The 23,167-nt window shown below is 50.9% G+C and overlaps 1 protein-coding gene, 1 long non-coding RNA gene and 1 pseudogene across 13 annotated transcripts; 1 reads left to right on the forward strand and 2 right to left on the reverse strand.

The window, feature by feature from the left end:
* Positions 1-134: 134 nt before the first annotated feature.
* On the forward strand, positions 135-21,339 carry REG4 (regenerating family member 4). Of its 12 annotated transcripts, XM_036235022.1 has the most exons (9): positions 915-3,242; positions 3,398-3,487; positions 3,746-3,893; positions 11,213-11,649; positions 14,103-14,271; positions 15,854-15,951; positions 17,217-17,354; positions 18,945-19,050; positions 20,353-21,339. In XM_036235022.1, exons 5-9 carry the CDS (start codon positions 14,205-14,207, stop codon positions 20,418-20,420), a joined length of 477 nt encoding a protein of 158 aa, XP_036090915.1. In that variant the 5' UTR covers positions 915-3,242; positions 3,398-3,487; positions 3,746-3,893; positions 11,213-11,649; positions 14,103-14,204; the 3' UTR covers positions 20,421-21,339. The 12 variants fall into 12 exon arrangements, with proteins under 12 accessions (XP_036090910.1, XP_036090906.1, XP_036090911.1 ...); XM_036235017.1 differs by lacking the exons at positions 17,217-17,354; positions 18,945-19,050; positions 20,353-21,339 and adding an exon at positions 135-259 and having other exon boundaries at positions 3,013-3,242; positions 15,854-16,590; XM_036235013.1 differs by lacking the exons at positions 17,217-17,354; positions 18,945-19,050; positions 20,353-21,339 and adding an exon at positions 141-259 and having other exon boundaries at positions 1,952-3,242; positions 15,854-16,590.
* LOC118612903 lies at positions 4,908-5,944 on the reverse strand. Its single transcript, XR_004955242.1, has 3 exons — positions 5,576-5,944; positions 5,283-5,430; positions 4,908-5,003 (listed from the first exon to the last, which is right to left on the reverse strand). It is a non-coding gene; the product is annotated as an uncharacterized LOC118612903 (long non-coding RNA).
* Positions 16,734-16,852, reverse strand: LOC118613037 (annotated as a pseudogene).
* Positions 21,340-23,167: the final 1,828 nt, after the last annotated feature.

Raw genomic sequence — 23,167 nt, forward strand, 5'->3', positions numbered from 1 at the left:
GGCTGTGATGCCCGCAGCGGACCCGCCCCGGGCCCTGGGGACGTGCGCTCCCGGGCGCCGCCGCTGGAGGCGCAGGCGCGCCGAGTGCGGGGCCCCGAGCGGGCAGCGGGCGGTGCGGGGGGCGCGGCCGCGTCCGGCGGGTCCGGGCGGTCGGGCTCCTGCTCGGCTGCTTTTGCCAACAGGCGCTCGTCGTGGCCGACGCCGCCGGTTCGCCTTCTAGAACGGCGCCGTTGGGCGCACGGGGAAGAAAGGCGGAGAGGTGCGCGAGAGGGCGAGGAGAGGGGGGCGCTGCTGCGCGAGGCGGGGGGCAGGGCCGAGAGCGTCGTGGGGAATGGGAGGGACGCGGGGGGCTCGTTACGGCCGCGCCGTGCCCTGAGCACCCCGAGGCCTCCCGTCGGTCGGAGTCGGCGTTTTACGGGCCGCTGTGCCCACCCACGTCGTCACTTTCCCACCGGGCTGGCTTATGGCAAAGGGAAGGAGCCAGGAGCCTGCGAGAGCCCCCGCAGAGCCTGAGGACATCCGTGTGGACGCTACACACCCCCACCCCACCCTCACCCCGCCCCACTGCACCCCACCCCCCACCCCCACCCCCACCGCGCCCCACCGCGCCCCACCGCACCCCACCCCCACCGCACCCCACCCCCACCCTACCCACCCCCACCCCCACCGCACCCACCCCACCCCCACCCCCACCCCCACCCCCACCGCACCCCACCCCCACCCTCACCCCCACCCCCACCCTCACCGTCACCCCACCCCCACCCCACCGCACCCCACCCCCACGCTCACCGTCACTCCACCCCCACCGCACCCTCACCCCACCCCACCCCACCCCACCGCACCCCACCCCCACCCTCCCCCGCGCCCCACCCCCACCCCCACCGTCACCCCACCCCCACCCCCACCCCCGCCGCCAGCCCGGCAGCTCCTCGCTTCAGGCAAGAGGTTCCCAGGTTTCATTTCGCCAGGTGGTCCTTCCCCCCTTGTGGGCCCTTAGCTGTCAGGGATCTGCCAGATTTTTTGGTCCGTTTGAGTAGTGGCAGGAGAATCTAGGAAGGGAAAAGTACTCGTGGAGAGAGAACAAAACCCAGGAACCTCCGAAGAAAAGGCAAGTAGTTGTACGTGTTTGTAGTACCAGTGCGGAGTGAGGGAGGAGTCCCCAGCGGTCCATGGAAGACCAGGGCTGGGACAGTGGAGGGGCTCCCTGTGCGCGGAAAGGAGAGATCACAAGGTCCTAAGGTCTGTCGAGGGACTCTGCCACAAGAGGAACATTTTCAGACTTGTTCTTAGGGAGTTCATTCTGGCTGCATCGCAGGGAACGGTTTAAAAAGACCAGGCTTGAGTCAGAGAGGCTAGGGACGAAGCTCTTGTAAGGATCTAGACAAGCGATGTTGGCCGTGGGCCAGAAATAATGGCATCGGGGCTCTTAAGAAACACACTATTCTGGAAGGCTTATTGTGTGCCAGGCACCATTCTAGGATCTGTGCATGAGCCGGCCGATAACTTCTTCACAATAACCCTATTCTGTAGACAATAACCCTATTATTATCATTTGCGATTTATGCACGAGGAAACTGAACCTATGTACTTTGGGTCAGGCGGTGCTGTTAGGTGACCACGATTTCCGCACGAATTTAGGCGTTTCCACCCCAGAGCCTGTATTCTTTGCCGGTCGCCTTTGTTGTCCCTCTGGGGAAGGACACTAATAAGACAGCTTCATAAAATACGAAGGGATGCAGACCGAGCGGGACTCAGGGACGGAATGGGTTGTCCCAGCATGAAGGAGGCCAGCACTCGAGAGTGTTCGCGTTTCGGGGTTAGGCAGATTCACGTGCTGTGGTTCCAGGCGCTCGGGGAAGGAGAAAACATCAGAACGATTGGACTCAGGTGATGGGGAGGCGTAGGTTCTGAGGTTTGGGCAGGGCCTCGAAGCAGGGATTCTAAACTGTAGCAGGTGAATGGGCAGCCCCGTGTGAGGCGGGGGCCGGAGCCGAGCCGGAGCTGCGCTGATCGACGCCCTGGATGCCGACGGCATGCCACCAGGGACAGTGCAGAAGGAGCCCAGGAGCAGGCAGGACTGGAACCCTGGGGGACTCTAGGACTTGAGGCCCGGCTCAAGAAAGGAAACCTGCAACGGCCGGGAAGCAGCAGGTGCCCGTGGAGGAGGATGTTGTGGTCGACAGGTGACATGACACTGAGCAGAGTTGAAGAAGCCCTGAGTTTAGCCAAAGGGGAGTCTCAGTCTCTTTAGGGTGAACCGAGCTGTGAGGAGGTGCTGAGGAGCGAGCCCAGACACCAGAAGGCTGGATACGAAGGGAGACTAGGAAAGGGAGGTCGCGAGTCTAGACCCCGCCTTCGAGAAGTGCGACGGGAAAGAGAAGAGAAGAGAAGGTAGCCGGAGGGTACCCTGCGGTGGAGAGAGGGGGGTGTCAGGGCGAAGGGGGTGTCCTGGCCGAGTGGCACGAGGCAGAGGCGGGGTGGTTTCCACATCGCCTAGCAACACGTCAGCAGAACACCTGGTGACGTGTTTGGGCCTTTCTCTCAGCGCCTGTTTTGTTTTTTGTTTTTTGTTTCGTTTTTCCTGACTGTGTATCATCCAAACGATAGTTCTGGTCCTCCTAGAGATTTTGTTAAGTTATTTTTAAAACTCAGAATCGTTCTGGGTCTTAGACGTTTTCACTCTAAGGGGCTTTGTGACAGACGCGCCCGGTCTGGAAGCGGGTCCCTGGAAGGGACGGCAGTCTTGGCCAGCTGCCCTTGACCAGCCTGTGGGAAACTTCATGTTCCACCCAGGTTACAAATATTTTCAGGACAATAACGGACCCGGACCTAGCAGGGTCGGGGGTAGCCCGGCCCCTTGGGTGGCCGCCTGGGACAAAACCGTCAGCCGGTCTGCGCCTCGCCTGGCACCCTTGGCCACCTAGGCAAGGATCAGTCTGGGGTGTAGAAACGAGAGAGCCCCGTTTGAAGACGGCTTCGGAGCGGGTCTTCATGTGCCGTTGGTGTGCTCAGGCCAGGCGGCACGGGAAAACGGTGACGTATCTACACGGTGACAGTACAGCGTCTCAGATCGCAACCCTCGCTGGGAAGAGCAGATCCCTGGGACTCTAACCTTGGCGAGCTCGGATGTCCCTTGGACTTGGACGTGACGAGAGCAGCGTCCTTACCTTGTTGCCTGTCTTCACTGGAAAGCGTCGAACATCTCAGCGTTAGCCATGATGTCATGTGTATGTTCTTCATAGGTGCGTTTTGTCAGGGTGAAGAAAGTATCTTCTATTCCGCATTTGCCAAGAGTTTTTCTAATCATGGATGTTTTGGTTTTGTCAAATGTTTTTTTTTTTTTCTCCGCATCTACTGCTGAAGTGACTTGCATACTTTTTCTTCATTCTATTAATAGAGTGAATGATGTTAACTGCTTTTCAAGTGTTGGACAAACTTTCATTCCTGGATAAACCAGAACTTGGTCAGGATGCATCGTCCATAACAGGTAAGTTGGGATTTGATTTGCTTAAATTTTGTAGAGGATTTCGTGAACCTATGTTTATGAGAAATAGTTGTGTATAATTTTTTTCTTACAAAATCTTTGTCAGGTTTCGTCCTTAGGGTTATGCTTACCTCAAAATCGAGTTGGGAAGTTTTATCCTCCTCTGTTTTCTGAAAGAATTCCTATAACATTCGGACCATTTCTTCCCTGAGCAAATGAAAGAATTCAATAGGAAACCGTCTGGATTTTGCTCTATTCCAGGCTCCTCCCACTGGCCAGACCTCACTGGGAGCCTGCACACAGGGGGGCCAGACATGCATCCCGAAGGGGACAAGCCTCCCGCGGCACCACGCAGGACAGAGATGAGTGGAGAGTGGGCCTGGGGGTGAGCGGTGGAGACCGTGAGAAGGTAAGAGCAGGAGAAGGCCAGGTAATAGCAGGTAACACCAATATCATACTTTCTAGGCTCGGTTTTACGCGTTCTACATGTATTAAATGGGTTTAATCACCACGAAAACCCTGCAGGGTGGGACTGTTATCATCCCCGACATAACAATGAGGGATCTGGGGCTGAGCTCCCCCACCATCTGTGCCGGTGCTCAGGAAAGAAAGTTTAGCAGAAATCACTGAGCCAGGAGTCAAGACACCGGGATTTTCACCTTTCATTCCAACAAATGTGTGGTAAAGAGCTGGGCATTTCATGTTTTTCAAATTGGACCTAAATCGTCAAGTGGCATGGGGGCTGGGCCCCCATGTTCTGTGGTGTGTTGAGGAATTCACAAAGAAGGCCGGGCTAAAGGAGGAAGCACCAGAGAAGAACGGATGCCCAGAGGGAACCACGGACCACGTGATCCCGGCGTCACCGGCCGTGGCAACCATGCCGGCTTCTCGCCTCCCCGGCCAGGGCCCCAGGCGCAGCCACGCTTTGCCTCAGCGAGGTGGCCCCTCCATCTTTTCAGTAAGCCCGCTTGAACTGGAGCTTGCTGGAGCGCGGCTTTCCGTCATCACAAACACAAGCTTAACTGTGCCAACCTCCAGTGAAGTGTGAGCGCAAAGGTCAGGCCTACCCCCGCTCCGGCTCCACTAGGCGGTGAGTCCTGACTTTCTGTAATTCCGGCTCTTTTTCAACTACTTTGCTTTTGGAAGTGCGTATCCCACGGGAGCCAGCTGAACACCTTCTGTTTCCTGTGTCCAGAAATGCCTAGGCTCATTTGAGATAAGATCATCTCGGGTTGCTATATTAGCAAACACTGAACCAACTCTAGGACCATCTGTGTCATAGCCAAATGTTTGCTCATTTGGCGTGTACGCAAAGGGAGGAGACAGCCAACAAGCCTGATTGTTATACTTGATTATTATAAAGTGTGTCGTCTTAAAGAGTAAACAAGGGCACGACTTTGCAATAAAGCCATAAGGTTTATTAATTTTAAGGCTGAACCGCATAAAGTTCTTATCTGAAGAATGTTGGGGAATTGTTGAATGAGGACATCACTGCATTAGATGCGAAGGAGCATGTGGACTGTAACAGAGAGAAAAGTAAACAAAGAACCCATCTCCCCTCTGGAAAGACAGCTAGTGGCTTCTTCCGAATAACGCAGGTATTTGATTCTATATCTTGACCCACAGGCTCAAGTTTGATGCCCCCTTTTTGCCTCTCGGCCTTAACCCTGCATTTCCCTCTTAAAAATCTTACCAAGACATTGGTTTCTAGATAGATTATTTTTTGACCATCTTTATCGAGGGTTACCAAGAAGGAACAAAGAATAAATTTCCCCTGGGGACAGGTGAATCGACTCACCATGAGACCCCAGGACGCCCTCTGTCCTAATCGCTGGGTCCCCTGCATGGTCTGATAGAACTCGGGCTGGTCCCACTTTCTAAAGCGCAGGGCGGTGATATGGGTGACGATGCCCCTGTGTCCCACATTAATGCTCCCGAATTCATTGCTGTTGAGAATGAAAAATGGTGTGACCACTTTGGGGAGAGTCTGGCAGATTCTTACAAAACTAAACAACTATGTATTCTGGGACTCGGTAATCTCTCTAGGTATTTACCCAAGAGAAATTAAAACACGTCCACAAAACGACTCACATGAGAATGCGCGGGGCAGCTTCATCACAGCAAAACTGGACACGTTCGGGTACCTAGCAACAGGATGAATCAACCGCGATGTAGGGATTCTATGGAATACTAAAAGAGAAAAATGAAAAGGAACAAATTACCGAAACACGAATTACTCATAACATGGGTGAACATCAAAAATGTTTTGCTGAACGAAAGAAGGCATGCACAGAAGAGTGTATGCTCTTTAATTCTGGTGATAGAAGTTGCAGAATTTAAAATTGATCTATGATAAAAGGTAAAAATTAGAGCGGTGTTTGCCTGTGGACAGGATAGGAGCTGATTGAAAGGGGCATAGGAACTTTCCAGAGGAATGGAAATGTTCCTTGTCTTCACAGGGGCTTGTTTTACACATTCATATGGACTCGTCAATACCAGGGACTCGAGCATTTTGTGGCATGTAAATTTTGCCTCAGACTCATAAACAGCTGTATTTAAATATTAAACTTTAGCGAATGATACGTAGGGTGAAGTATTAGGGGAAAGTACACTGATTCTGCAATTTACTTTGAAATGCATCAAAAAAAGAAAGAAAGAAAGAAAAAAAACCCAGCACGAGTGAGGACGGACTCCCAGTGATGGGCGTGTGGGGTACCGCCTTCGGAGAGCCCTTCGACTTTGTTTTATGTTTGAAAACTGTTGCGATATTGAAGAACTTCAAGTCTTTGAGGTTCCCACGAGGAGGACACAGCCACCCACATCATGTCGGCCACACTAAGGATTGGCCATGTTCATTGAAACGCCACCTTCTCCCCAGAATAGACCTTAAAAGTGTCTCTTTTTAAAAATCTGACATTTATTAAATTCTTACTGTGTACCAAACACTGTGCAAAACCCTTTGTATTTCATTATCTAATTTAATATACAAAATGTTCTTATGGTAGATGTGCAATTCGTATCTGATTTTATTAGTAAGAAAATTATTGGGGGCAAAGCCTCCCAGCTAACAACCAGAAGAGCCCTGTGAGAACCTGAGCCCCCGATACCAAGGCCCCCACACCAACAACCACGCTCACCTGCCTCCCTCCAAATCCACTGAGTCAGAAATGCCTCGGAAGGCATTGCCCCGATGCCATTACTTTCAAGACGGTCGTGAGACCCAGAAAGGAATACTGATTCTCCCACACATGAACGCTCATTAAGGTTGGGGTCATTTTCTTTGGGTAGTTTCTCTCTCTCTCTCTTTCTCTTTTTTTTTAATAATGACATTGGTTAATGAAATCCAGTAAGTTTCAAAAGTACAATTCAACAGTAAGGCATATACACACACACACACACACACACACATATACACATATATATACATGTGTGTATATATGTATATATATACATATATATATATACATATTGCATTGCGTGTTCACCTCCCACAGTTAGATTTCTTTCTGTCACCACATATTTGACCCCTTTTTACCCCATCTACCTCCCTCCTCCCCGCCTCCCCTCTGGTAACCACTAGCCTATTGTCTATGTCCATAAGTCTCTGTTTGTTAGTCCTGTTTGTTGCTTTTAGGTTTATATCCCGCACATAAGTGATATCATGTGGTTTTCAACTTTTTCTGCCTGGCTTATTTCACCGAGCATGATTATCTCAAGGTCCATCCATGGTGTTGCAAATGGCAACATTTCATCTCCTCTTATAGCTGGGTAATAGTCCGTTGTATGTATCTACCGCAACTGCTTTATCCAGTCATCTAGCATAGGACATTTCAGTTGCTTCCATGTCCTGGTCACCGTGAATAATGCTGCTGTGAACATCGGTGTGCAAATATCTTTTCAGATCTATATTTTCAAGTTTTGGGGGCAGTTTTTAATGACTGTCTCTGTGCTCATTTACATCACAAGCAATGAATATCTTGCTTTTTGAATTAGGAGGAAAGTAGTAAAAGACTGACAATACCAAGGGTTATTGAGGCTGTGGAACATCTGGAACTTTCTTCCCCTGCTAGTGGGAGTGTAAAAGCGTTCGGATACTCTGAAAAACAGTTTTGTCTCTTTCTTAACTTAAATTCACACCCATCCTGCGACCTCGCAATCCCACTCCTAGTCACGGAATAAAAACATAGGTCAGATACTGAAAATAGCCAAAATGTCCTTCAACCAAGAATGAGTAATCACATTAACAACCTGTTCCACATTCATGCAACAGAATGCTACTCAGCATGACGAAAGAACAAATTATTAATCCAAGCAATGACGTGGAAGAATCACACAAACTTTATGTCAAGTGAAAAAATCCAGGCTTCACAGAGTACATATAAGATGATTTTATTTGTATAAAATTAAAAAAAAAAAAAAAAGCTTATCTATGGCGACAGAAGTCAGACGGCTATCGGCATGGTGGAGGAATTGGCAGAGCAGGTGCAAGAAGAAACTCTCTGGGGCGATGGAAATGTTTTATATCTTCATCTGGGTTATTGTTGCACGGGCGTCTAGATCTGTCAGAATCCTTCAAGATGTATACATTTTATTCAGTATAAATTAAACCTAGTAAAGTGATGTCATCATTAAAAATTTTTTTTAAAAAAATGCAAAGCAAGAGAATTTAAACAAGGAATTTGGCAATGTTTGTACCTAGTCATTTCGAAGATGTGATAAGGCACGGCAAGAGCCCACAGATGAGAAACAAGTGGACAGCACAGTGGACACAAAGTGACTTGAAAGAACAAAGGGAGGGAGGGAGGGGGAGGGGGGAGAGGGAGGGAACCAGTCACATACAGGCCTTTCATTTTACACCTCTGTGGCATACGCTCCATTGTACCTCTTCAACGAACCAGCTGATTCTAGCTGGAGAGCGTCGCACAAATATAGATAACAGACCGCCCAGGAAACGCAAAGGGAGAGCGCTCTGTGCAACGTGTCCTCCACATCAGGACCGAGCGGGTGGGCGCAAACTTTACCGTCCTCAAGGCAAGAGTTTCTCCACAGCCGTAAAAGTTAATGAACACATTCTCGGTGACTCATTTCCTCGCTCCCGCTGATAGGATTCGTTCCGGTATCATGGGATGTCGCAGCGATTGCTTGCAGCAGTGTTCACGGTCAATATCTCTGTCAAATACGAAAGGACAAAGTCCAAGACTGTAAAAATGTGCACCCCAGACGGGCAAGGAGGACTTCTTTGATAGCGTTTTAAAATAAGCGGCATGTGCTCTTCTCGGGATTTAGAATTTTAAAAACTTTAAGACTCACCTTCTCATCGTGTAGTCACTTTAGATTCTTCCCAGGTCCCTCGCCCAGACTTCATTTTTCACATTCCCCTAGAGCACCTTTCTTTGATCTTTCTCTCACAGACCATCCCATTAGATGCTACCTACCGCTGCCCCTGGCTAGTCCTTTTTTTCATGCCAATCTGAAAGTACCAAGATGTTTAGACGTCAAAAAATAAATTGACCCTCTCCAAAAGCTTCCAGTAGGCACGCACAGTAAGGTAGAAACTGTTCATTAGTTCCAGTGGATACTAAGTGAGCCTCCATCACACCAAAGCCGGAGGCAACTTATTCTCGACGTCAAACAAAGAAGCAGTGAGAAGCTCCACTATTTGACTCAAAACGAAGTTGATGGGTCATTTGAAGAAGAAGCCGAAGGATCAGCCTCATCCAGTCTTCATTCAGGAAAACTGGCGTCCGAAAACGTCCTGCAGCTATCGCAAAGATTTCTTACGGAAGCATAACTGGGGCGTCAGCCTGGAGAGCCGACGAAATGGGACTCAAATCCAAGTTCTGCGTGTTCCCCGCCCCCCGAAACTCCCCACAATTTTTTTTTCAAGTTCTCAGGGCCTTCTTCTCCAAAGTTTTCCTCAGACTCTAAGCTTCCTCACAGGTAAGAATAAGTTCCCTTTTGTTTCTCATCAACCTGTTTGTACTAGAAACCTGCGCCCGTCTTCTTGGCCTTTCCAATATGGTAGCCACCACTCCACGTACTGTTTAAATTTATCTTTAATCGGCACCTGCATTCCTTTATCGTACCACATTCTTTTATTCAAGGATCATACTAGTTTTTGCTAAAGGTCGTGCTTGAGCCGTAATTTCAATGAAAGGCTAGGGACGATAACCTTTCTAGAGCTTTATAATTTGAACACGTTTTTGATTTCACACTCCCTCTTAATTCTGTACCCTTGGCCGGGTGTAGAATTCAGGTTGAAAGTTTTTGTTTTTGTTTTCGTTTTTGTACTTTAACCTAAAGTTGCCTGAGTTCCATTTCTGTTTTTTTTCGGTACGGCGCCATTCCAATCCTTGCCGTTCTGTAGGTAACTGTTGCTGACTTGTGGCTTTAGAATTTTCTCTCTCTATCATGTATGGCCTGTCTATAAGCCGAAAAATCTTTAGTGAGTCTACTTAATATTCAGTGGGCCTTTTCCATTCGGATGCTTCCCCAGGTCCCCACGTCCTTGTGGCCCACACTTCTGTGTGGGTTCCGTCGGCGCCCACCCCTGGAGCTGACTAGTACAGGATTCAGGAAAAGAGCCGTTAAGGTCCTATGAGCATCTCATTCTTATGCCCCATCTCCTTCTCTCTCCTCTCTCATTTCAAGACTTAAAATCTTTACGTAGTGGCATGGAGCTGGCTAAGCAGGAATCAGGGGAGGGAGAGATCTACCTAAACACCTGTTTTGTCCAAACTGCCCTGTTACATCGGGACCAGAGCTTTTGAACCGAGACGGCCCGGAGTCGACATCTATGCGCTCCGTTGTGCCATAAAGCAGTGATGATTTCCATCCGGCCGCCTACAAGGGAAGGGGCCTGTGTTTCACAGGCACTGGGACGCAGAAAATTCGCCTGGTGATATCCTACCACACACAGTTAGGAAACCGAGGCACCACCGAGCGGGCGACAGAATCAGAACCCGGACCAAGATCCGTCGGAAGCCAAGCCTTGGGCTCTTGCCCCAGAGCGTCATCGGAAGGGCAGAGGGTCTCTGAACGATTCTTCGTAAACCGTGAAAGCATCACCTTCTCCTGCCCTGCCACGAAGTTACCCTACACCCTACACAGGCTGGGAAAGTCCAATGACGAAGGCCGAGAAGCATTGTAAAGAGAACGCTGGGCTGAGGGAAGGAAGCCTGGCATCTGAAGCCAGCGTCATGCTGGCTGGCTGTGCCCCGAATGAGTCACGGAGCCTCTCTGGGCCTCTGGTCCCTCACGGTAGATCAAGTACGACTTGACCGTCAGCGCCATCATCCTTTCCGGCCGTCGAGTTCGGCAGCCTCTTGAGGTTCTAGGCTAGTCGAGGTTGAATCATCTCTGACACCAATAACATAGTTTATCCTTGGCCATCTACACGAGAAAAAGGAATCCGGTTAGCCTTTCCGAAGAGGCTATTTTTGAAAAAAGACTGATTACGCAAACGAGAGCTAGTTTTAGAGTCGGAAGGCCTGGGGTCAATATCCGGCCCCACCACCAACCAGCACTGCAAACCCAGGCAGGCTTCCTAAATCTCTCGTGGGTGTGAAATAGGACTGCCTGTCCTCCATCACCCCCAGGGACTCTGCTAGGAGCGCATTTGATGATTTAGGTGAAAACACCTGACTGTAAAATCATCTATCGATGTAAGTAAGCTATTTTGACATAATTGCCCTGGGTTAAGATGAGATTTCTGTCCCTGTGTTTCAGGAACAAGGAGGAGGATCTCAAATAGATATCTGAGGAACCAGGTGCATGCTGAGCTGGGCAGAGCCGGATGCTCTACAGAGAACAGTCTGTACATCCTCCTCAAGGTCTATAACCTGTGTCCAGCCCAGATGACCACAGATCCTTTCTGCAAGGATAGAAACATCATGACTCTTCAGAGCCGAAGCGGGCATCTTCATAGAGAGGAAGGAGCAATAAAAGAAGTCAACAATACCACGGGATAAAAAGAGAAAAGAAAAAGTAACTAAGAGAAGAGGAAGACGGGGCTATCAGGGACCGCAGGGCGCTTTGGCCAGTGCTGACAGCTGGGGTGTAAGGAAAAGACTCTGTTTGCAGATGGGGAGAGGTTCTCCTCCTGCCTGTTAAAAACACAGCCCAGAGCCGTTCTCAAGCCACGTCTCATATGATTTACTTTGACCGTGAGTAAGACTTTTATGGATGAATTATTGTTTGTAAACAATATGATGGTTCTATGGTTAAAACAGAGGTCGTATAATTCCTGAGGGAAGACGATATAAGATATGAGAACCCTAGAAACCGCCCAGAATGTCCCTGGATGCCGGAGAAGGCAGGGTCCTGAGAGCCTTGACTGCCAGCCAGGTAACCCTCCTCTGCCAGCTATTAACTGGGCCAGAAATGACAAGCTATGGTTCCAATGGTGTTGGTCATGCTTGCTGTTGATGTTTTGTTTGATTGAAATGATTTCTTTTCCCTCCAGTTTATAAAGAGCATTGGCTTTGGGGTCAAACAGTGTTGGTGAAGTCACGGCTTTGCGATCTGGCAGCTGTGAACCTTTGGGAAAGTGACTTAATGAACTTCAGTGTCTTCATGTACGAAACGAATGATTGAATGATGCCTGCAGTGTGGCCTCGTTATCAGGATTAAATTAGACGAGATGTGAGCATTTGATGAATGCCAGTTCATGGAGATTCATTTAGAGGTCATTTGAAAAGATGCTGTACCTCTCTTCGCCCAGATAGTTGGCTTGACAAAGGAAGTTCTTACCCTTTGTGTTTTAAGGGGCTTTTAGGACATTGAAAGTGCCTCCATCACTTCTGGAAGGGAAGAGGGTCAGAGGAACGCAGGATTAAGAAAGTGATTTTTTTTTAAAAAAAAGGAGAGGTCATCACAGCCCCACACTCTTCATACTTTTACTTTATTCTTTATTGGTTCCGTGTGAGAGGGTTCATTCGGATGGACCGTAATGTGAAGCTCATCGTTAGCTTTTCTGGGAAAGTTTCTATCTCAAATAATATGTTCCATCATTTCCCCTTGAGCAATCTGTTATTTGAGAGTTAGAGCACGTCTCATAATCATAAAGCATGCTCAAATGAGAATCCGGTGACTTTCCCATCTTAATATTTATTCAGGGAAAAATCTGGGACCCATTCCCATGTTTACCCTAAAATAAATTCCAGATGGGTGAAGATAGGAGAGAATGTCAAGGGGCACTTTAATCTTACGTGGATGGTGACGGCCCGTTTTTTGATATAAATTCCAAAAGTTGTGCAGGAGAAGACAAATATGACAATTTTTGAAATGTTCGGTATGGCAAAAAAAAAAATATGAACAAGAGAAAATACAAACTGGGAAATATTCTTAGTAACATATAAGACAATTAACATGCAAAGCAAGGCCTCACAGATTCCTGAGGGGGGTAAAAAAATTAAAAATCAAACAGAAAAGTATGCAAAGCTGTAAACCAAAACTTCACAAAAAAATTTTAAAGCTACTTATTACATAAAAAGATGTTCAACTTTATCAGTATTTTTTTTTTTTAAAGATAACGGACAATGAGGTTTTTCTTTATACCAAAATTAGCAAGAAAAAAAAAAAAAAACCCCGACAAATTAGGCGTTCACGAAGGTTTGGGGAAACCAGCATTTGTGGGCACTGTTGGTGGAATGTACAGTTCAGTCAGTTCGGGGGACACTTTAGCCAAGGGTATCAGCATGACCGTGGACAAACTCTGTGAAGCCACAGCCCCATGAATGTGGATGTTTACTAAAGAGAGAATGAAAACTGCAGAAAAGTGATGTGAATGGAAGAAGGATCATTACGGTCCAGCCATTCCTGAGAAAGAAAACCAGGTTAGAGGACTGTGTGACTCCATGTGTAAACATCCAAGAGACAGACAGACAGGGGCAGAGAGAGACAGAGAGAGACGTGTGTAAGCCGTTCTCTGGGAAAAAATGATTTCTTCCTATTTCGCAATTTTTCACGGGTCACTTACTAATTCAAGTACTGTTTGGTGATGGGAAAAGATAACAAAGTTACTTCCTCATTTTAAAAAATGTGGTTGTCACCTCAGTAGTAAGGAAAGAGGCTGGAGCCGAAGTCAGGGCGTCGGCTTGTTGCTGTGCGGCAATGAGCAAATGACTTCAGGCTCCTCAACCTCAGTTCCTCTGTGTCCGTAAAACGTAGATGTTGGACTACATATTCGCTTTTAAATCTAATGCGAAAAACATTCACCGTTGGAACCGGCTTGATTTGACTGGCTTGACCGGGAAGGTACATTCTTTCCGCCTCGCCTGGGAGAAAGCTTGCCTTGGCCGCCCTCTGCTGGCTCCCCTGAGAATGGCAGTGGCAGTGCCCCCACCGCAAGACACCAACTGCCTGCCTCCTCCTGCCAGACTTCTAAATCTTCAGCCCAGTAGAGTTAGATCTCTGGCACTGGCCCAGAGACCTCGCAGGTGGCCACAAAACCTCATAAGTTAAAATTTCTTAATCTCTACATTTAGCCTGAGATTCCTTTGATCATACAACCTGGGTTTAACCAGAAAAAGATTCGTTTTTTTTATTCCTTCCACGTGTGATTTGGCATCCAACGTCCTGGGTCCATGTCGCCAATGCAGACGCATTCGTGTTGCAGATCTAGGTGAACCCAGGAGCATCAGGCAAAGAGCGACGAGGGCTCTGCGATCCTGCTGGTCCTGGTGTCCAAGGCACGCCCGTCCCCAGGAGAGGAGGAAAGATGGCCTTCAAGGGCGGGTGGCTGGTCTTGCTGCTGAGCTTTGCGGTCAGCACGGAGGTCCTGGCGGGTGAGTACCAGGCTCCCCGCGGGATCGGAGCCACCGTCAGCATTCACGCAGCTCGCACGGCGCGGCTGGATTCGTTCACCCTCTTCCCTACCTCCACCCCAAATGCTCAGGCACTTGAGAATATAGATGTTAAAGACAGGAATTCGAGAGCACGTGATGTGGTTTAAAAACAAATAAATAAAATGCAAGGCGTTTAGAATCAAACAAACTCCAACCTTCTTTGATTGGGAGCCATAGTTCAATCATCAGCTACCTTTAGACCATCCTAATTATTTTGCAAGTTTATTACGAAAGGTAGAGATGGCTATTTGAAGCACCCGACACCTAGAACCACCCAAGGTTTATGCATTTTTTCCTGTTGGAACAAACTGGGAATCCCAGCTTGCGAGGGACTTCTTGCCTAGTCGGACGACGGCTCCCACACGTGTAGAGACCCAGCATCGAGTATAAATAAAGCGATATGTCAGTAGAATGGAGAGCAGTGCCTCAGAATCTACCCATAGGGAAAGCGGGGGAAGAAAAGAATCCCGTGAGTGGGCTAAGAAAGAGAATCTGAACTGGGAGGAAATGAAGTGCACACCCATCTGGTATAACTCCTTTGTTCTATTTATGAGGAAAACGAGGTGCGAAGAAGAGTCGGCTTGCCCAAGCTCACTCAAAGGCTGTGCGATGCCCTGACTCCCAGGACCGGAGGCCTTTTCCGGCCCCCTGAGGCCTTGCGGGGTGTTGCAGGTGGCCGAGCAGTCTTCATCAGGCCTAGGGCACTCCCACTGAGAGGGGACCTCTTGAGGGCATCCGCTGCTGTTGACCTGGCACGCCTCCCAGCGGGGATACCTGGCCAGGGGGAGGAAATGCAAATAAAGAGAAACAGGTTTCTTTGGGCATCAGGGTGGTGGCCTTGGCTGAAATCTAGTCCAGCCACCGGTTGTCTCCAACCATTTACAGCTGCTCAGGGCCTGGGGAGCTCAGCCACCCTCTCCGAGCCAGGCCACCCGATGAAGGACTCTGAGGGGCCACCCCCAGCCCCTCCCACACGGCCACCGGTGTCTCCTGGCCAAAAATGCCACTCCCTTTTCGCGATGCCTAAAACTACCAATACGTGTCCCTCGTCCGCTCTCGTGGTGGCTCAAATGATAGCTGTTGGCTCTCACTACCGACGTGGGGTCCTGCCACTCGCTGAGTGAGTCTATTCACGGTGCATTCAGTGCCTGGGGAAACAGGCACGAGGTGGGCGTGGGCACCCTCGAGGCCGTGAGATGGACCTGAGCTAACGCTCCGTTGGTCGCCTGACTGGTGAACCACAGTGACATTTTGGGTTTCCTGGGATTAGTGTCAGTTCAGAGCCAGCGTCTAGCCGTCCTTAAAGGATCCGATTGCTTCCTTCACCTCAGGGCACACGTCCCGTGGTAAAGGGCCGTAGAGGGCGGGGGAAAGAGGCACAGGACCGGGCCGGGCAGCAGAGTGGGGCCTTTCCTCCAGGACGCCCAGCCTCCCCGGGGCTGTAGGTCTGTCAGCTGGCTCCGGTCTGGGGCGAGGTTGCTTTCGCCATCGCCACTTGTCATTGCCTTTCGTTCGTGTGCAGACATCATCATGAGGCCCAGCTGTGCCACCGGATGGTTTTACTACAAGTCCAACTGCTATGGATACTTCCGGAAGCTGAGGAGCTGGTCTGACTCTGAGGTAGGAAGCGTGGCCCGAGCTCGGACTGGCTTCTCTGGAGCGAGCGGCCACCCAGAGCCCCAGGTCTCGCTAGACTCCCCGGGGAGTCAGCATCCTTCCTGGCTTTCCGAGAGTTCACCTGGCTGGCCTGCATTCAGCTCCATCACGGATGGAGCACGAGCTCTGGGTCCAGACCCCAGGCCCCAGACGGGCCACAAAGGTGTGAGCATGAACGAGAAACAGCCCCTGCCCTCCGGGAGTCTGCCGTCAGTAAGACAGAGATGCGTAAATCAAAGGAGGGTAAAGAGAGGACCTGAGAGAACTGGGCCGGGGACGGGTCACAGACCTCAGAGCCACCTGACGGAAGCAAAGCGGCCCAGGGGGACGGAAGGCTTTACAGGCCGCACGACCCAACACACGTATCGGTTTCATTTCGCCCAGGCTTTGTCTAAGAGGTCCCCAAATAGCCAGTAACCTCGGAGGAGCGTGGGGGGCCAGTGCGGCTGCCCGTCTGGACTGCGGGTGTTTAAGTGAAGTGACCGCCAGGGAGCCACCGGGGACAGTGCGGGGCGATCTGGGCCCAGAGTCCCTGTACCACGTGATCGCTAGCGAGCATCCAGGAGTCTTCTCCGGCCTTGAAAAGTGCGGAATTAATGCAAGATCTTGACCTTTATTATTTTATTTTATTTATTCATTTTATTTTATTTTATATTTATTTTATTATTTGGCAAGGCAACCCTTGGTTGCCTTCACAGGTCGCAAGGACCTTGTCAGCTTACAATCCCTTATTTTTTACTTTTTATCGCCTACAGCACCTGGTCTTTCTAGGTGGCCTCCCATCCAAGTACTAACCAGGCCTGACCCTGCTTAGCTTCCGAGATCAAACGGGATCGGGCGCGTTCAGGGTGGCGTGGCCTTTAAAACAGAAAATTCCAGGGCAGTGTGAGCGTAAGTGACTTTCCAAGATTATTCAGAGAGTAAGGACAGTGATTGTTTGAACAACAACAAAAAAAAACTAAGCAAGGAAGGGGTTCCCTGACTCGGGGGCAAGACCAGGCCCCCAGGCCCTCTCACCGACCTTGCCGGGAGCTGCCTCTTCCTCTGAGAGGCCGGTGGCAGCTGTGTTTTCTCCCGTGGTGACAGGAGGAGTGTGGGGTTTAGATGACAGCTCCCAGAGGAGGCGGGGCCTCCGGAGTCCACGCCGCCCCGGGATGCACGAGGGTTCCCAGGCGAGGGCGGCGCTTCCCCATCTCCAGGCGCCTTTAACGCGGCTCCTCGCTCCGCAGCTTGAGTGTCAGTCCTATGGAAACGGAGCCCACCTGGCGTCTGTCTCCAACGCCAAGGAAGCCAGCGTCATCGCAAAGTACATCAGAAGCTACCAAAGAACCATACCCGTGTGGATCGGCCTGCATGACCTGCAGAAGGTAACCTGAGACTTGGCCCCCAGCTGCCCCCCCCCACCCGCGCCCCAGGACAGCCAGAGAGACGGGACAAAACCTCCAGACAGGGGACACACACAGCGGATTTCAGTCACGGGCCTCCTACCCACAGGGGCCAACGCCCCCAGGTCAGGGTCCCAGTTCCAGCCCTCAGTGGAGGATGTGATTTCAGCGGCAGCATTTCATAGACCATCTATCTAACTAAGGTCCTCCCAAACCTTAGAACACGAAATGACCGGCCTTTCAGAGCCTTCGAAAAACCAAAGTTTGCGTAAGTATGTCTGGGTCCGCACACAGACAAATGCACGCCCAGAGACCACTGCGGGCCCCAGCCGAAGAATCCCCACGGGCTCTGGACTGAGCTGGAGACTCCCGGCGAAGCTTTTTCCTAGATGCGACTGTGTTTTTGACGTTTATCCTGAACTTTTTTCACTGGACGCTTGTTTCGCTCTTTATCAGAACCTCATGGCGAAGAGCGGCGTGAGGTCTTCGGGCTGGTCACGGAGGTCTCTGTGTGGAATCTACACGTTCTTCCTGGGGCTTCTATAATCAAACCCCCCGCACCCTCCCCCCTCCCCCCAAAAAAACCCATAAGGAACACAAGGAGAGAACACCCAGAATTTCTCTTTCAAGATAAAACTTGGCCATAGATGTTACAAATATTTTTTTACAATTAATTTTACATTTTTAGGCATTAACACTGCTATCAATCAGAACTCTCTCATTCGGAGATAAAAATAGATATTCACATCTATTTTTATCACATAGTTTTTGTAAATTTTTTTTACATTTGTGACCAAGGAAAATAAGCAGGGGATAAATGTTCTAAAAAGTATGCGGTGTCTCTAGTTATCAATGAAATGCAAATAAAAGTAACAGTATGATTCGATTGATCGTATCATGAAATCCTTGGTTTGTCTTAGTAAATAATGTTTTTAGGGCTATGGAGAAATGGCCCAGTAGGTGGGGATGTAAATTTCTCCAAATGAACTGTTTTGGAAAAGCATTTTCGGCAATGGATGTGTCAATACCGTCCAGGGATTCATGTCATCTGACCATCAATTCTACCTGTGGGATTCAATCCCAGGGAAATAATTTCATGAACAGAAACAGCCGTATGAGCTCCGCTGTTCACAGCAGTATTTACAGCAATTATTGTGTAATAATTGCGATGTGGAAACAGCGCAAACAGGGTCAACAGGAGAATAATTAAGGTCAATTGTGGTACGTCCTTACCATAAAAAAAAAAAAAAAAACACTTAGAAAGCAAGACGAAGTCGAATGTATATTTTAACGACCGCCGCATATCTAAGTACAAAACGCTATTGTGATAGATAGAAATGTTTACTCCAGAAGTGAATACACTAAAATTTTAGTAACGTCTTCCTCTTAGTTGTTAAGAGAAGTGACTTTTCTGGTTTTCCCTCTCTACAACGTTTCTGCACTTTTCCCAGTTCTGACACTGACAGCTGCTCCCGAGAGGGGCCGGAGGGGACACCACCCCCACCCCCACCCCGGGCCGAAGGGGACCCCGGGGCGGCCCGCACATGTCCCCCCGTGTCCTGCCCTTCGCAGAGGCAGCTGTGGCAGTGGATCGATGGGACCGTGTATTTGTACAAAGCCTGGTCTGGCAAGGCGGCGGCTGGCGACCAGCACTGCATGGGGATAAGCGCCAGCGAAGGTGAGTTCTGCCGGGCCCAGCGCGCATGCCTGGCCCCCCACCCCCGGCCCTGGTCACGCCCGCTGCTCTTCTCCAGGGGACAGTGGCCTCGTCGCAAACCCGTGTTCGGTTTTGTTGCTTTAATATTTTTTATCCGTCCGCTCACTTTTTTTCGGAAATGTGTTTATGTTTGAATCCTGTTATACACCACGAGGGGGAAATAGGTGACATTTTGGGGAGCCCAGCCTGCAGGGAGCACCTCTGCGTGGCTCCTTCCTGGGTTCGGTAGCGTTCGGGGGTCCCCCTGAGCCTGCTTCTCGCCTCCTGTTTGTTTCCGAGTCTCACCCCAGAACGCAGCGCCCAGAACCTCGGCTGCAGGCCCCACACCTGAGCCTCCTCCCATCCCTTACCTGCTTTTGTTCTTTGCTTTTTATGCTAATAAGTTAGAGTTTTCAACCTCGACCCCAGTGACATTTGGGGTCGGGCGATGCCTTGTGGAGGGGTCTTTGCCGATCGTTGTGGGTTTGGCACACCCTGATCGCAGGTCATCCCGATCAAAAGAGTCTCCAGACATTGCTAAATGTCCCCTCGAGGAGATGCTCCAGTTTGAGAACAACAGCCTCCCCAGGACTCCCAGGGCAGGCAGGAAGTGGGCCTGGACCGAAGGCTCGGGTACCGGGGCTCAGAGGCCGGGGACGTGGAGCAGGCTTTGTCATCGTCTGAGGAAGAAAGCGTATGTGTGCAAAAAAAGAGCGAGAAAACTTTCTAACACCAAAGGATGAGTGGTGGAAGTGAGGAGACAAAGTCTGAGACCAGGCCCGGGGGGACCCTCGGAGGGAAGAGCATCTCCTCACAGATGAAGAAGGACTCTCCTCGGACTCCCAGGGACAACACGCCGCTGGTAAAGGCATAAGTCAGCTCCGATGAAAGGGACGCGGCCGAGGCAAGAGGCACAAGCTGCGGAAATGCAGGTTTCTATCCAAATTAAGGGGGAAAAAATTTGAACAATGGGCACTGTCCAAAAATGTAATGCGCTACCCTAGGAGGGAGTGAGAAACCATCACTAGAGTTAACGAAGCAGAAGTGGACATTTAAATGCTAATCACATCCAAACAACAACAACAACAAAACCTTCACATCAACATCTAAATCGATGTTTGACCAAACCACTGGGGCATCACATCCCAGCCGGGTCCACACATTAAATTAACCCTCACGGTACCTCGCCATGGTTCCAAGGACAACTTCCAGAAAACGCTGGTAAGCTCAGTGTAAATGTTTTTATGGAAATGTGTTTATGGAAACGTTTTCATTTTCTTACAGATTTTTTAAGTTGGAACACCGCCCCGTGCAACAGGCGCCAGCACTTCCTGTGCAAGTACCGACCGTAGGGCAAGAACCGAGTCGCAGAGACGGCCACGCCCCTCCTCCCCCCTTCCCGCGCTGGCCTCCTCTGGTTATTGTCTCAGGAGTAAACGTTGTAAGTGAGGCTGATGCGGCTCTTGTTGCGCTGACAGTTTCAGGCTCAGAGGCGGAGACCTCGATCGACCTCCCTGTGACGGTGGCGTCTGGTTCTAACTGTTCGCTCCCCAGTCCCTTCCCATCGGGCTCCTCCCTCCTCTCCCCATCTCCAGCCTCTGCAGCAGGAGAGGAGTACGCCTCCCACACCGATGAAAGGGCTGGGTGCCTGGCCGTCAGCGACGAAGGTCTGGGCAGGGGGAAGAAGCTCAGGAACGCGCCCCCAGCCCCCTTCCTCTTCGGCACCCCTGTGCCCCGCGGCCTCCGCCCCAGTCACCTGCCTGTCTTCCCGTTTGTCATGGGAAACGTTTACCGGTCGAGTCCCTACCAGGCCGATGGGGCCCCCAAATCCCAGGGCCAGGGCCTCACAGGCAGCCGCGCGCACGGCAGTTTGCTCTGCGCCCCGTTCAGTAGCGACGGGGAGGAAAGGTGAAGTCAGACGCAGAAAACACAGCCCAGCGTTTCTCCACTTCCTTCCTCCTGGTCCGTGCCTCCCTCCCGCCGCCTCGGAATAGCTCCTCCCTGGCTGCAGCCCTGGTGTGAATAGGGGAGGTGGGGGTGACATGCTGGCTCCGCCTCTGAGCAGCGGTGACAGCGATGGGACGGGGTTGGGGTTGACGCAGTGGTGCAGACTGCGGCTTGTGGGGGAGATGACAGTCGAAGCTCCAGGTGGAGCCGACCGGGGCCTTCTGCACTCGCTCGTCTGTGGTCTGTGCCGCCGCCAGCCACCGGGGGCCTCGCTCAAGTCTCCTTGCCCAGGGAAAACCTGGGCACTGTTCCAGGGGCTGCGGACTGTCCGGGCTGGGGGTGATGGGGGGGGGTCTGTCGTGCTTCACGGAGCCGTCACCTGCCAATGGGATCCTCCAGTGGCGTCCGCACCCCAGGAACGAGGATGGGGGGTGCCTGGAAAGATCACTAGACCAGGAGGGCTGCGATCGGTCAGCACAAGGACATTCGCCATGAGTTTCGGGGCAACCTTCTATGGCAGGGGCCATTCCAAGCTCCGGGTCATGGTCAGGCTTCTGGGGACAGTCTGTTGTTAAGCTGTAGGGCCGGGGAAAGCGAAGCCGGGGACGCTGGGAGGAAGACAGGACAGCCGGAGCTCCTGGGGACCCACGCCCCTCCTCCCCCTTCCCCCCTGTGCCGTCTGCCTTGGTCTCAGAGCGCCGTCGTCACATAGGGGCGAGTGTCTTCGTGTCCCCCGGCCACGATGGCCATGCGGGCGCCGCATGCCGCGGAAGCACCGAGGCTGGGTCCCCGTCTCCCTTCCTGGAGGCAAACTCAGGGCAGGGGTGGGGACGAGCCTTCGGCCGGCAGCACCAGACGTCACAGAGCCCCTGTCGGCCGTCCCTGTTGGCTGTCACTTCACCAGGAGCGTCACAGTTGCTGAGGAACAGTGGCGCCAGGAGGAAATACTGGCGGGCCCCGTGTGGAGGGTTGAGAAGGGAGGGCTTGTCATCGTAGGGCTGGTCCACCTGCACGTCTTCGCGTGAGCTGGGGAGCCAGGCAGGGCCTTTGGTGAACCTCCTCCGACTGCCCCCTCCAGCCACTCGCCACCCCAGACGCCTGCCCCCTTTCCAGCCTCGTTCCGGCCTTCACCCCCACCCCATCCGAGGCACCCTTCAGACTCCTCAGGAATTTCACACGGGCTTTTTTTTTTTTTAAATTATTCTTCAAATTCATGCTTTACTGGTTTTTCTAGTGCTTTTCGGGTTAATCTGGGAAGAGGCGTTCGACAGCCTGTGACAGTTTGCCATGTTGGCAAGTAGAAAAAGTTTCAACTTGATAAAACGTTACACAAATACAAATTGTGCCAATTAGGGCAAATTCTTGATAACACAATTAGGAAGAAAGAAGTGTGTGTGTGTGGGGGGGAGTTGGAGGGAGGTTAATTGTGTGGCAATGGATGGTAACCAGGCTTTTGGGGGGCGATCATGTTGTAGTGTATACAGATGTTGTACACGTGAAACTTATAGAATAAAAAAATAAAAATAAAAGGCAAGAGAGGCAACTGGGCGCAGAAACGAAACTCATGAGCAATAAAATAAAATAAAAATAAAAAAAAAAAAAGAGGAGGAACTGTGTTTCCTGGAAACCAGAACGCAAAAAATGCACCAGCAGCTGCCAGACCTGCTGGTTCCGGGGGCACCTCTGCCCCCCAACCAGCCCCGCACCTGCCCCGCACCACGCAGTCTCCCCTTCTCTCCCCGTCCCCTCCCCACACCATTCTGAGAGGTTCGGGGTGAAACCGCTTGGGCCCCCAGCTTCCTTTCCTGCTCTAAAGGTGCCCTATGGGGGCCCAGAGAAGGCACGGGCTGTAGGTGCCTGTTATCTGGACACGAACAGAGGGCAGAGGTCAACAGGGTAAGGTTTTGGCTTCTCTAGCCAAAAAAAAAAAATCAACACAAAAAGCAAACAAACCCTCTTTTGATGCCTAGCAGAAAATTTTCCCATTCAGGAAGTGCTTGAGCTCTTGGGTTAGGGCACTGCCTCTTTCGGGATCCCCTCAGAAAACGGCACTGATTCTGGGGGAGGCAGGGAATGAGCTAAGAGGAGTGGGAAGAGCGGGGGGGACGGCAAGTTGTCGCCCCTTTTTTCCATTTAGAGTTTCCTCAGCCAC

Source organism: Rousettus aegyptiacus, unplaced genomic scaffold (genome assembly GCF_014176215.1).
Source record: "Rousettus aegyptiacus isolate mRouAeg1 unplaced genomic scaffold, mRouAeg1.p scaffold_m13_p_17, whole genome shotgun sequence".
In the NCBI taxonomy this organism is placed as follows: Eukaryota; Metazoa; Chordata; class Mammalia; order Chiroptera; family Pteropodidae; genus Rousettus; species Rousettus aegyptiacus.